A 15,239-nucleotide genomic window follows, 5' to 3' on the forward strand; every position below is an offset into this window, starting at 1 on the left:
CAATGCAATCACAGAATTTCAAACGAATTTCAGATTCAAGACTCCAATTCCAAAAGCAAGCATTTAAACACCTGACAATCTGTTCATAATAAAACATTCGCATAGTTGACAGTACACTGTACTACAATAATGATGATATGGTTGGATTGATGTCATCTGCAAAACCATCTCATCTACTAAGCAAGAGAACTTGGAATGCCAGACCTCAAGAGCCACAGTTTCTTTAAGAGCACAAAAAACAACAACAGTGTGACAAAAATTTAGAACAGAAAATTTCCCCCAATTGAATGAGAGAATCAAGTACATGCACCTTGCGACTAAAATGTCTTCCTCTCTCTCTCTCTCTGTTGTCCTGATATCTCAGATTTTTGTTGCTACCTTGGCATTAGCACAGTGCTGGCACTTCCATGTGACCTGTGATCATTTAGCTGTGAAACCGAGGTGAAGTGTGAGTCTGACATGGAGGTGGTTTCCGAGTTGGGAGAGGAGGTGGTAAAGAAGCTGCCTGGAAGAACCAGGGTGCAACAGGACATCCTGAGGCTCGAATCCGGTAACTCGGCAACCACATCCCATTCGTCCGCATCCACGTTGTAGCAGTGGACATCCTTCTCCCGCTGCCTTCCGAGGCCGTTGTAGCCGCCGATGACGAAGATCTTCTTGTCCTCTGTTGCCACGCAACCTGCCATGCTGAGCCCCGTGAGCATCGGTGACATGGTGATCCACGCATCATGCCGCGGGTCGTAGCGCTCAACACCCATTACGTCGACGCGATCACCGTACGGGTTGAGGTGGTTACCTCCCATCACATACATCATGCCTCGAATGCTGCACGTCATGTGGAACCCACGGGCAATGTTCATTTGGCACTTGGGGATCCAGTGGTCAGTCTCATGGTCATACATGTAGCACATTTTGCTAAAATTGTGGCTTGCAAATCCACCGGTAATGTATAAGTAGTTATTCACAACTGTACCAGAATGTGCGTAGGTGGGTTCGTCCAGCCGGTGGATGTATCGCCAGCGGTTTTCTGTCGGATTGAAAATCTCCACAGAAGCCAGAGGACCCTGCTCATTCTTGCCCCCGATGGCAACAAGGCTGTCGTTCAGAGTTGTGAGATAGAAGAAGGCACGCCGCTGCTGCATGGGACACATTTGTAGCCACTTATTGAATCGCGGATCAAAGCGGTGGACCGTTCCTATACTCTCCTTGCCGTTGGAGTTGAGCGTGACCTGACCCCCCACCACATAGAGGAAGTGGTTGAGATTAGCCACGCAGTGGTCAACCCTCTTCAGCGGCATGCGAGCCAGCTCCTTCCACACGAAGTTGAGCTCGTCGAGTACCAAGACCTTGTTGCTGACCCGGTGGTGGGGGAGCTCCCCACCCATCATTACGATCACCTCCCTGGTGGAGCGGAGACGGGTGCGAGGCGTCTGCATGGAGTGCTGACGGTGGGGGACGAGGTGGTAGTTGAGGGCCTCGATGAGGTAGTGGTGGCAGGCGGGATCTTCCATCATGAAGGAATGCGACTGGACGTGTTCCACAAGATCATCACTTGCGATGAGAGGGAAGCGAATATGTTTCATCAGCTGGGGTGCATACCTGCCAGACAGTGATGAAACAATTAAAAAAGAAATTAATAACTAACTGTGCTTCTGGGAGATAGATGATAAAACAAAGCAATGGCGATAACCTTATCACTATCATATGAATGACATTTTTTTTAATAACATTTCTGTGTTCCTATGCGGATGCAATCCAAAGAAAACATGTCAACATGATTATTCAGTGACACATTTGATGAAAAGAGTGTAAGTTTGTAATAGAGAAAAACAGACTCAATGCATTGTATTTTGTACTAGACTAACATAATCCTTTTTTCCCCAACATTTTCCAACATCCAACATCATGGAAAAGTGACTTTTTAAACATTTCTTGGAATACTGAGCAAATTAATACCAGAATGCCCTTCAAAAGAAGCTTTGATAATCTGGGTCATATACTGTATGTGTGCTAAGGATTGGTCATTTCTTTGCACACAAGTAAATTGTTCTATGAAATCAATATTTTATCTAAACAGCTTTAAATACACAATCATGCACACATTTTCCTCACGGTATATGTACATTCTGGATTCATTGATATGATTATGAAAGATAGCTGATCTATAGCAAAATCATTATAATGATTACCAGCAACTCTACACTTCTGCCTCATTTACATTTCATGTCGAAACATAGTGTGTTCTGAAAAATGATTGTGGATCAATATCAATGTACCATACCTAACTCTGTTGTGTTTGTCATGGTCAATCCACCTGGCTCCAATCTTAAAGAGCTCAATCTCGGATCCGATGGACATGCGATCCTGTTTGAGGAAGAAGCACATGTCATCATATTTGAGCGACTGAAACTCCGGTCTCTCTGCCACCGCTGTGAAGTTGTCCACAATAAAGTCATGCGCGTCCTTCTCCAAGTCTTTGAAGCCAAACTTTCTCGACAGGTGCAGGACACCGATGCAGTTCTCGAGGGCGAGGACTGAGGTGAGGTACTGGATGCAGATGTTGATGACACTATGCATCTTCAGCTGCACGGCCCCGCTAACCACCTTGCGCACATTCTCCAGGGTCAGCTCGATCTGCGAGGTGTAGGCGTAGTTGAGCAGGAGCTCGAGGCAGTCTTGGGTGATGTTGCTGTGTAGCTGGACGTCGCGCACCGTGTCATTCTCCATGTAGATGGCGCGGAAGTACTCGCTGCACGAGGCCAGGACGGCCCGGTGGACGGAGAAGTGGCGGCCGTTGGCGATGATGGTGCCGTCGCAGAGGATGCGCTCTCGCCACAGCTGGTACAGTTGTCCCAGGACGTTGGCGCTGTGCTCGGCACACTGGTACTGCCGACTTGGTGGTGGCGCGTGGTTCCAGTGCGGTTCAGGCCGTATAGGCTTCTGCATGCTGAAATTGCTGGATATTGCAAGGCGGTCAGCCATGTTTATCTTGAAGTTTTCTCTCTCTCCTTCACATTTCCTTCATTACAGCAATTGATAACCTGCAATGATGAATGAAAATAAGCAATAAAGGCATAATTACTGTTGAGATCTTCAATAAAGGAATTTAAAAATAGTAATATAGAGTATTAAAAACCATCGGTTTTCAGGCACTTAAGCTTTTCTGCAATATTTGTTCCACTCAAAAAATACATACAAACCTACAACAATAGTTATATACTTCAAACAACTTTTTCTCATTGTTGATTTCATTAAATGTATCATTAAATTTTACAAAATCCCAAAATATTATCACCTTGATAATACCCCACAATCTGTTCGGCCTCTCCAGAAGTCGGACATGCGCTATGCGTGTTCAATGACAATGTCAATGCACGTATAAAACCGCTGAAAACTACATGTACACCGCATCATACCTTGTTGGCACAGGGTTGCATAGCCAGTGACGTTTCAGCGCCCGTCGTTGGTGTCCGAATTAATATTGTCAATACGGCGAATCCGCACTTGCATTCAACCCCTATACATTAATTTACTATTTTTAATTTTATGAGTCATTCATTGCATCGGTACGCGTACGTAGAGATTTTGTTTTCTTGTGTTTTTGAGGATGCCATCACACTCTGAGTTTGGGATAATCTCTCAACAGATCGGCGTTTTTCTCTATGATTAGGAAGTACTAAGTAAGGTTCTCTATAGAAGGGTTCTAGTCTAGACTCTACTGTCTCTAGCGCTTCAAGCCTTCATTACCGTTTTTCGGCAAGCCTGATTCTTAACACAGAACTAATTCGCGAGCACTTTATTTGGAAAGTTGCTCCAATTCTGCATTTTTAGATGGCGAAATTTGGGATTTTAAATAGACTTTTGTAGGTGACTAAGCACTTTCCTGTTGTGAACAACAATGCCAGTAGGCCCTAACAATGCTAATGTGAAACGATGTGATATGCGTGATAAAAGCAGGCGTCGCGTCTGGATCTTCCAATTCTACCTCTCTGCAAAACCTCACATAATAACACGCATGTGGGACTATCTGATGTGACATTGCAACGGAAACTGCGCGTCAGTGTTGATCGAAGGGCGATGCTATTTTCAAACAGTTATCGTTAGCCAAGCCTGAAATTTATGCATAATGATTACATTACTCTCGCAATCATAATCATATTCTTGATACTTACAATAATGTTGGACAAATTTTCCTTCTGGCGAATTTACGTTTATTTCTTTTCGTCATCACAGTCCTAGGATGCAAAAAGCGTCAGCCGTTGCTATAATTATTAACCACAGCGAGGTCGATAGAGGGCGTTATTCTCTATTCTTTCTTTCGTGTTGTTTCACTACTCTTTTTTTCTCTTTTTTTTTCAGTTTTCTGGTACAATACTAGTATATTGTGCACGTATTTTTCTTTTGTAGTTAAACTTTTTATTCACATTCACTTTGCGTTATAACTTTCTTTTCCCCTAAGGGTATATATTTTTATATTATTTATTTTTATATCTTTCTCCTGGCGAGGAAATTAAGCGCATGTTTTTTTGTTTGTTTGTTTTTTCTAAAACATGCGCTTAATTTCCTCGCCAGGATAAAGCGTTTTAATGCCATTTTAGGTTTTAATCTCATATATATATATATATACATATATATGATTATGCACACATATTATATTGTAGGAAAATAAAACAAACAAATATTGTATTGGATGTTAAAAAGAAGAATGTAAGAGCAGCACAAGCGAGAAGGACAGCTATCTGCATATTCTTCTTCAAACTACTCATTGGGAAAAAGTGCCCGATATTGAATGAAATTCAAATAAAGAATATCATTTCAAAAAAGAGTGTGCGCGTAATGTATATGTGCCTAATTAGAAGCAAACGCTTATTACTCTCATATTATGTAAACAGTGGTGGTTATTGAAAATCGAACTTGACAACACTGCTGTATTACCGCCACCATTGATTATCACCTCAGAACAGAACTCTTGGACTTGTACCAAAGCAAGACCAAGACGCACTGCAGCAGTGGGAACGGGATTGGACCATGGAATATTCAATCCTCCAAAGTGCTTGCCTATCCCTGACCAACAAACGGAAGCCCATCTTCACCGAGCCCATCACTCAGGGGCCTACCTTGGAATACATCTTACCAAAAATCTAGGCTGGAATATCATGTTAATACTTTAACTAAGAAAGCAATCGCAGCATTTGCCTTCGATCCTGTAGAGAAGGAACATTGGCACATGCCAAGTGAAAAACCAAAAACTGTATGCTAATTAATGTACACATCACTGCTGCGCCCTATCACGGAGTATGATTGCATTGTCTGGGACCCCTCGACGCTGGAGAACATAAACAAACCATACAGGAGGTCCAGCTATTATACGTTTTGCATGCTTCATCCCTATTAGACTGTAGATGGATTAGTAGGCGCTCGCTGTACTGGCAAACCCTTCAAGAACCCTGAGCCCAGATGGAGGCAGCTATCATGTACAGTATGGACTGGACTATATGAACTCTCTTGTAGACTTCCCAAGGTTACTTCGTACGGTAGTACTGGCGCCATCATCGTGGACTTGCTGTGAAACTTGTAACTCAAAAAATTAAAGGACGGCCACATACCAAGTCCAAAGATCGTTATTTCCAGATGCCACCCGATTGTGGGATATAATATATACGGGATAGATCTTACGCCGGATGCTGTCTGTAGTGTAGTTGCACCACTCTCGAGCATTAAAAAATGGGGTGCCGGAAATGCAACTATACCTTACAAGCAAAGCAGGTCCTTTTTAACAGCAAACAGTGAAAAAAGCACAGATATTCAATATCTTTGTTGAGTTTGTTGCCTTGTCTGAGTTTGTGGTGTGCAATGTGTGCAATACAATGACTGCCCCAAAACAACAACAACAACAACAACAACAACAACAACAACAACAACAACAACAAGCAAACAATCAAAAACAAAATAACAAAACTAGAGAGGCACTCTGAGAGCGCAGACCTCCGCCAAGCATGCAGCTCATTTCAACGGCGTAAATCCGTACTGAGGAGTGGGGGGGGGGGGGATGATCGGCGATAGCCACCATCACCACGATTACAAGCCCATAACCGGACCCGTGCAGCCTTTTTTTTTTTTTTTGGGGGGGGGGGGGGGGGGGAGAAGCTTGCCCCCCCCCCCCCCACACACACACACACACTTTACAGGGATCAAAATAAAAATGTCTCACTCTTTTCCATTCAAAGTGGGAGGGAAGTGGCAGCAAAAATATGAAGACTTTTTGTTCTTGTTTTTATTTGTTTGTTTCTTGCTTGTCCGCCGACTTTCGGCGGAAAATCAGACCTTAAAAGTATGAAGAATTTTGTTGTTGTTGTTTCTCTTGTCTTTTGATGTTCTTTCTTCTTGACTGACAGGCGATTTAGACACCACCCCCCCCCCCCCTTCGCAGCCCTGAATAATGCCCAAATAAATTCAATAGATATGGATATCCATTTTTTTTGTATGCAATATTAAACGTAGTAGATATTTCCCTGAAGCTATTCATTTTTCAATTTTCTTGATTTAAGTCAGTAAAGCAACATCCAAGGGGCATCGTTCCGTTTTAATGATGCAAATGGGGGGGGGGGGTAGGGGAGGGACTTGGAGTTTGAATATCTGTGCGAGGGTGCGGAGCGGCCTAGCGGGGGGAGGGTGTGAGAGGGGGGTATCCCCCTCCCACACAAGGAAAATTTGGCATTTTCAGACCTGAAATTCAGCGATCTGGTGCACACTTTTGGTGAAATTTGTGATTCTTTTTCCTATAAAAAAAGTAAGAGAAAAATATTCATAGATGATTGAATGACTACATCGTGGTATTCAGCTCTTGCTCCATCTGTGCGACATCACTGTGAAGGCCTACTAAATAGTGGGGCCTATCACCGGCGTAGCCAGGTTTTGATCTTAGGGGGAGCGGTTAGATGCGAGGGAGCGATGCGAGCGAGGGGGAGGGTGCGCAGGGGGGTTTCCCCCTCCCACAGTGAGAACTTTTTGCATATAGATGTTGTAAATGGTGCAATTTCATGCATTTTTTGCGTGTTTTATCGACTTGAAACAGTCCAACATGTTTAAGGTAGCAGTACATTTTATGTAGATTATTATTGAACAATTTTACTTATGAAATAGTATCATTTAGAGAAACTTCTTGTATTAATTCTTACACTGAAGATCATGAATGCGATCATGAATTTTGACATTGTACAGTCCCAAAACTGCCATTTGTAGCTATATTTTTTTCGCTTTGAAAATTAAGGGGGGGGGGGGTTCGCACCGGGCCCAACTGCTGGCATTTACCCGGCAGCAACTTCAGGAGAATGGCATAGCGAGTAGATCCGAGCGAGCGAAGCAAGCGAGCTTGAAATTTTTGATATTATTGTAAAGTCCAAAACTGCCGCTTGTAGCTATATTTTTTCGCTTTGAAAATCAAGAGGGGGGTCGCACCGGGCCCAACTGCTGGCAATTATCCGGCAGCCAAATCAGGAGAATGGCATGACGATTAAATGCGAGCGAGCGAAGCGAGCGAGCGAAGCGAGCGAGCTTGAAAATTTTGATATTGTACAGTCCAAAAACGGCCGCTTGTAGCTATATTTTTTCGCTATGAAAATTAAGGGGGGAGGGGGGGCGGACCGGGCGCAACTGCTGGCAGTTACCCGGCAGCAACATCAGGAGAATGACATAACGACTAAATGCGAGCGAGCGAAGTGAGCGAGCTTGAACATTTTGATATTTTACAGTCAAAAAACTGCCGTTTGTAGCTGTACTTTTTTCGCTTAGGAAATTAAGGGGGTGGGGGCGAACCGGGCGCAACTGCTGGCAATTACTGGCAGCAACAAATATCTCGTAAATACATTTATGATGTATAATCTGGGGGATTTTCAATCCCAGAAGTGTATACTATTTTTTTAGGGGGGGGGGGGAAGCCTCCGTTAATTGAAAGTATCTAGATATCTCCTCCCACCCAAGGAACATTATTTTGCATTTCTTTAAACTGAAGTAACAGACCTGGTGCACACTTTAGATGAAACATTTTGAAATCTGTCGATCTAAAGTGTATTAAGTAGAAATGACTGAACGGGGAGGGTATGGGAGGGGTTAGGCCTATCCCCCTCTTACGCGAGGGAGCCAGAATTGAAATTCAGCCATCTTTGGGTGAAATATTTAGACAGTTTTCTATCAAAAAAATTTTTTTCCACATCTCGGGAGTTACGAGAAAGAGCAAAATGATCTGTTTGTCCCCAATACTTTTATGGGGGAACCATCCCCCTCCCCCTCCATCGACGCCTCTGCATATGAGGGAGCTTTTGTAAGTGAAAGATCCGCTGCACAATCTTTGATAAATATAAGGATATAAAACGTTAGTCTAAAAAGTGTACAAAGTCTATCGAAAGGGACCCAGTAGCGGATCTTTTGCATATTCATGATTGCAATTCAGCGATGCGGTTCATAATTCTGGCGGTACTTGTCCAATTTTCCATAAAGAAAGTTCGAGATTTGTCCCCATCTCGGGAATTGCTTGGAGGACAAATGATTTGTCTGCCCCCAACATTTCCGTAGGGGCGGGGCAACTTGATGCCCCTTTGCCCCCCCCCCCCCCCCCCCCCCGAGATAGATTCGACGCCCTTGATCATCCCTGGGTATGCCCATAGATGTATCAGAGTCATCATCGTTTCAGGAATGATGCAGGAAATGGAGGGGGGGGGGTCAATTATGGCGGTGTAGTTTTTGTTATTGTTTGTTTATTTTCGAACATATTAATTTGCAGATGGTCCCGAGTTGCTCGCTTCATAGCATGTTTACCTGTAAGCCTATCCCGCCTATTTGACAATGTGTTTGACGTTGTCAACGTCTGGACCATACCTTATGTCGATATTACTTTCTTCGCGAGCGAGCGAAGCGAGCGAGCGCTCGAGAAAATTATGAATGCATTATCCTACAAGATAGAATACTGTTCAGCTCTGTTACCTGTCTGAAGGCGGGCGTACGAACGTCATGCAATAAGCCAGTTCGGAGTTCTACTTTGCGCATGAGCAGAAAAAGGTCATTCGTACCACCTGGCATGTTGGTTTTTAAATTCACTGGGATAAGCATCTGTGATGTAATGATTATTCATGTAATCCTTATAAATGCTGCTTGTCAGCACGTCCACCTGACAGTAAAAGTGGTATTTGGCAATATCAATAGAAAGAGACTGTTAACATATTCAATGTAAAATAATGAAATGGATGCTTTCCCAAGTGTTAATTGACGGGTCACTCTGGTCATCTGGTCTACTCAAGTTCATTCTTTGTTTGAACAGGATTGATGAATCTCATTAATTGTTACGTAAAAGCTTATGCATTATGTCGCTCTGAAGACTAGTGAAATGCCCCTAGCCGACTGAAAAAGAAGAAAGGTCATTCGTACCAATGTGCCCATCAGCTAACTCCGAACTGGCTTATATGACAAAAATGATACAATCACATTGCTGCTTCCTCCATTTTTTTCTCAAATTTCAGGGGGGGGGGGGGTGATTGTACAGGCCATCCCCCGTCCTCCATTTCAGGGGGGGGGGGGGGGGGGGGATATATCCCCCATCCCCCCCCCCCCCGGATTTACGCCCATGCTCATTTCCACCACTGATCTTGTTCTTCCATAGATATCAGTGATTTTCACCCATACGTACTACTTCTACTAGTAGTCGCCCGATTTCCCATATAGAAGCCTTTGTTACGTCATAAACCCTCAGCTGTACGGCGCGCCTAGCCCCAGCAGAAACTACAGCACGCACCTGTAAAGTGCGCGCTTGCAAACCTCAAATACGCGCAGGCTGAACTCCCAAGTTCATTGACCCTACCTGCCAAAATATAAAAAATCCTTCATAAATTCCCCGAAAATTCTCGGATCACTACCAAAAGTTAATCGTTTGTTATTTGTGTCATTCTAAACCTTTCCTGCAAGTTTCATCCAAATCCAATAACTACTTTTTGAGTTATTTTGCACTCGGACAAACTAACTAACTAACTAACGAACACAAAAGATAACGGTAACGAAAACAGTCATAACCGTCCCCCTTGGCAGAGGTAAAAAAGGAACTGAGAACCTCTGCGTAATCCGCCCATCATTCAAGCCAATAAAAGTGGGAGATTGTTCATTGACACACAACGTCGTTTAACCTATATGATTACCATAGTAAAATATACAGGGGGTGTTTCATAAAGCTGTTCGTAAAGTTACGAACGACTTACGAGCGACTGGTGATTAGTTCTTGTGCTAAATTATGGAAATTCTGATAAGTATAGCACACCAGAACTGATCACCAGCCGCTCGTAAGTTGTTCGTAACTTTACGAACAGCTTTATGAAACAGGGCCCAGGTATATATATTTCATATCATGAACATGTACCACCTATTGGGCATAGACAGGATAGAATGCAGTGCATTAGCTTTAACTTTTCTGCACTGGAGCTGGGATATCTATGTAAGCGTCTAATCTTGGAAATAAATTACCAATACTATTTTTTTTCCCCTCCAAGCTATGGTACATACACGGGATAATATCGCATATTAGGTGCGGCAAATATGCGTGTCACTGTCGGGGTTGCAAGTACACGTACCGTTGTATTTAACTTTTAAACATCTGGCATGCTATAGCATGATTGATATCACATAAATCAATAACACCATATGGGTGGCGTGTGAACAATCCAGTGCAGATGGAAGGGATAAATTTTCATATTCATTAACATGACCCAAGTTTGCTGTCGATCACGCTGATAATAGGCCTGCCGTGCTCGTATCCGGTGCTGCTTGCCATACACTGGTATTGCCTACTCAGGTGTTCAAGGAATATAATCATGTTAACTGGCGTTCTACTTTGTTTTACAATGTGTAATCAGTGGTGCTGCGCAAGCTACTAGTATATCTCATCTATAGGAGCTACCAGTTTGTTCATGCATGGTAAATATAAACATACCGTTTGATGACTGCGGTATTACCATCATCGACATCACCATTAATGGTAACACCAAAATTGACATGATGACTTCTCTTAAGTTGTTGGGTCTACACCTACTGACGTGCGTCGTGACTGTTGGTACTCTAACAAATGCTATTGACGTGTACAATTGTTGCGCTGACACGGATAATGATATAACTTTTCGCTCCTCACTTTGGAATAATTCAAAATATGACTATGACATGTATTATGGACATCTGGACTGTCTATTCTGTCAAAATGGAGTAATGATCGGGGAGCACTGTTTGAAAGCTGGACAGGTGGATCGGTTTAAAGTGAAAGCAAATGATACCAAGGATATGTTGACGGTGACTCTAAGTGTCAGATACGTGCAGAAGGAAGACGAAGGTGTCTACATACTTCTCGTTGCTCAAGGCAAAGATGATGACAGGCATATTGACGTCACAGATACTTATATTGATGTAATCACTCCGCCTGGACCGGTCGATTGTGAGGTCGTTTCATCGTCATATTCTCCAGACTGGATTGAGGTACACTGCTCTGCTCCGCTTGGAATGGACTCAGATCCACAAGCATCTATCAGCTGTTTCCAAAATAACGTCAAGGCACCATTTTTGAGCCCACCTGTTTACTCCTCGAATCACATACAGGCTGTCTTCTGGTTGAACGCCCAGTCTTCCATCAATTGCTGTTCCTTCGCCCCTCAGTGTGAGAAACGTCCTGAGCTTTGCCTCGAATTCGTATATCCCAGTAAAAATTCATCAGATTTGTTTGAGGAAAATGATTCCGAGCAAAGAGAAGCGACAACTCCTCGCGAGTCAACGATTGGACAATCAACTGTTCTCACCATGCTCACTACGTTAAAATATGCTGATAGCTATGGGGAAACTCATCAAACTTGCGTTGTATTAATCTCATGTATTGCTGTATCGTGTTTGGTAACTCTTGCTGTCGTAGTTATTATTAGTTGGAGATATGTTAATAAACATCGAGTAAAATACCTGTCATATCAAAGACCTCAGATAATGGAAACGTGTGCGATGTGATTTCAACAACGTACGTTTCATTTATTCTTCAGATTCTTTTTAAAAGCAAATAAAATTCAGGTTATGGATTTTAAAATTTAATGTATAAAATCGTAGGTTGAATTGTTTAGGTCAGCTTTATTTCCGTATCGTTTCTATTAAGTGACTGAAGTGTGGTGTAACTCAGGATTCTTTGATAATAAAATCCAAGTGGGCCAGAGGAACAAGTACATTCCAAGTTTTTGTTTTTGTTTTTACCTTTATTTTCTCTCTCACCTTTTCGCTACTGCTGGAGGAATAAGTCCTGATGGTATAACTTACGAAGATTATCCGCAATCTTCTTCGGGAACCTGCTCAAGAATAACGTCATCAAAATGCCCGAATAAAAGTGACTGTATCTCTTATCACAACCCCACAATAAAAGTCTTAATGGTAACATAGATCTGCCTGAGAAAAGCAGCGATCGTATCTCACATAGTACAATTTACAATCCTTACAAAAATCGTCAATGGCAATTGAATGGTAATGAAATGTAACTGTCAATGGTGAAGGGTAATTGAACGGTAATGAAAGGTAACTGTCAATGTGGAAGGGTAATTGAATGGTAGGTTTCCAGTAGTGGTCAGTGGTAACTGCCAGTGATGAAGGGTATTAGAATGGTAGGTTTCCAGTGGTTTTAGTAATTATCAGTGGTGAAGGTTATTTGAATGGTAGGTTTCCAGTGGTCAGTTGTAACTGTCCATGGTGAAGGGTATTTGAATGGTAGGTTTCAAGTGATCAGTGGTAACTCTCAATAGTGAAGGGTACAGTGCACTCCCGTTATAACGAAATGCTCGGGACCGGCAGCTTTCTTTCGTTACAACGAAATTTCGTAAAGTTCGTTATAACCGAACAAATACATGTAATATCGAAAACAAGGAAACCACGCATATATCATATTCTGTTAGTTGAATACTCATCATACACTTGAAAGCTATGTGAAATGGAATGGTACCTTTTTAAATTCGTTTGAATATTACATTTAAAAGACAGCATAAAGTTGTTTGAATTGTAACATAATTATGTATAGAAAATGACGGTTTTTATAGAATTCGGTTATAGTTCGCTATTTCAAAGGTTCATTTCTTATTTAAGATCGTTACTCCGAAGGCTCCTTATTCCGAAATTTCGCCATTCCCGGGATTCCGAGTGTTTGTTCATTTTCGCTCTTCCGAAGATTCGTTATTCCGAAAGTTCATAATCTTGATATAGATATATCGTTTGTTTTCCGAAGGTTTTTCTCATCCAAAATGAAATATGGTTCGTTATTCCCAGGAAGGCTTGGCAATCAAAAAAAAAAATGTTATTTATTGTAAGGGTTCGGTTATCGACGAGTATAAGGTTTGGTATTCCTAATTTTTGTTAGTGGACTCACCTTTCTCACTTTTGGATTAACGAAACTTTTTTTTAATGTTCCGATTAAAGAACGTTTGGAATTCTTGAACTGTCGTCATAAGAACCATATTTCTTTGTCGGATTAACGAACCTTATCAATAACAAACCTTTGGAAGAGCGCCAAAATGTTCGTAATAACGTAACCCTATTTCATTTCCGAACTAACGGACATTCACGTGTATAAGAATCTGTGTGTTTTGTAATAAAGAACCTGCGGAACAATAAAACGAACCTTGTTTGATTTCAATAGTATAGTTCTGAATGATAAATGAATATTACACAAATTAAATGTTCCAATTATTTAAATTAGTTTCACTGGTAATCTGAATTGTAAATGAAGGATAAGTGAATGGTTGACTGAATGGTATACTGAATGGTATTTCGTGAATGATCAATGGTATGTATGCAAATTGCACGTTCCAATTAATTAAATAAATTTGAATGGTGAATGTTTCATGAAGGGTGAATGGTAAATGACGGGTTAAATTCTGAAAGGTAAATGAATGGTAGACTGAATGGTATACCATTCAAAACCAGAATATTTCAAGTGGTAGATGTATTGATGGGTAAATGAATGGTAATGTTAATGGTATACCATTCAACTTTCTTTCTTTTTTTTTGGTAAGGGAAGTACCTTTGTTCTTCGTCAACTTAAATGTTCCTCTCCCCCTTAATGAGTTGTGCGAAAGGGCACCAGCCCCATTGCTTTGGCAACATAATAACTTATCAGCAAAAGTATGAAATAGAAAATGCACCATTGTTATTAGCTGAACTATGAATATCATGGCCGGCGCATCCGGGGGGAGGGAGCCCCCTCCCACATTTTTTTTTTTTTTTTTTTTTTTTGCATAGTATAGAAATACATAGGATTACATAAGGGCTCACCACTTGGACCCATACTTTTTCCACCCCGGGTGTGGCACCAGAAAAACGTGGAAAATTGCGAAATTTGCGGTTAATTTTTTTTTTCTGCTTGTCAGGTGATGAAACCCGGAAGTGGCACCCGAAAAGAACGTAAACATTACAGGACTTTTTATTTTGCTTTTCAGCCAAATAAACCCCGTAAGTGGCGACAGGAAAAGAAATTGCGGTTAGGACTTTTATATTTATTTATTTATTTGTTTATCTATTCCTTCATTTATTTTCATTTTTTTTTTTGCTTGTCAGCTAATTAAGCCCGGAAGTGATACCAGAAAATTGTAAACTGGCCCCATCACCACTCTGAATCGATAACATTTCAGCGACTGCATTCAGGAACTCAGGCATAATCATACATTTTCTCTGCTTCACAGTCATGTCTCCCCATAAGTCACTCTGCAAGGACGTCAAACACTCTGCAGTCTTTTGCTATCACTATAGCTTATCTTTTATCCGCCCATTAAAATCTACTCAATATTCAGTTTAGTTTACATCTTCTCCTCTTCTCTCTCTCTCTCTCTCTGTAAATTTCCTCTGTATTGTTTAACTCTGTTCAAATATGATTTGGTGGTAGTTCTATATCACGCAAAATATGTTATTTCCAGGTATACTAATTAATTTACCGTAGTATGACTTTTTTTTGTTTACTAATTTCTTTAAACTTTTGTTTCAGATAGGAACATTTATTTCTATAAAATGTTTATCTAGCTTCCTATGTCATTCGACTAGGCGGTCTCTTTTTCTATACAATATACAGGCATTCATCCTCTTGTATTAAGGGAATAGTATATTCTTTGTTTTGTTTCATGGACATACTGCTAACATAGAATGAACCGTTATAGTATACTGACAGTGCAAGACTTTGTCCTATTTAAAGCGCTATCATGGAC

General features: G+C 41.5%; 1 protein-coding gene across 1 annotated transcript; it reads right to left on the reverse strand.

The window, feature by feature from the left end:
- Window positions 1-374: 374 nt before the first annotated feature.
- Window positions 375-2,982, reverse strand: LOC139741468 (kelch-like protein 13). The gene is made up of 2 exons (XM_071652052.1): window positions 2,282-2,982; window positions 375-1,599 (listed from the first exon to the last, which is right to left on the reverse strand). The coding sequence occupies exons 1-2, from the start codon at window positions 2,980-2,982 to the stop codon at window positions 375-377; spliced, it is 1,926 nt and encodes a 641-aa protein (XP_071508153.1).
- Window positions 2,983-15,239: the final 12,257 nt, after the last annotated feature.

The sequence above is a fragment of the Diadema antillarum genome, unplaced genomic scaffold (assembly GCF_040938485.1).
Source record: "Diadema antillarum isolate AM-2024a unplaced genomic scaffold, OU_Dant_1.0 seq00000931_RagTag, whole genome shotgun sequence".
NCBI classification, from domain to species: domain Eukaryota; kingdom Metazoa; phylum Echinodermata; class Echinoidea; order Diadematoida; family Diadematidae; genus Diadema; species Diadema antillarum.

Bases quoted from the DNA above. Each gene is read 5' to 3' on its own strand.
- LOC139741468 (XM_071652052.1), bottom strand. From the start codon at position 2,982: ATGGCTGACCGCCTTGCAATATCCAGCAATTTCAGCATGCAGAAGCCT. The intron at 1,600-2,281 runs GTATGGTACATT...ACTGTCTGGCAG, and splicing joins GACAAACACAACAGAGTTAG to GTATGCACCCCAGCTGATGA.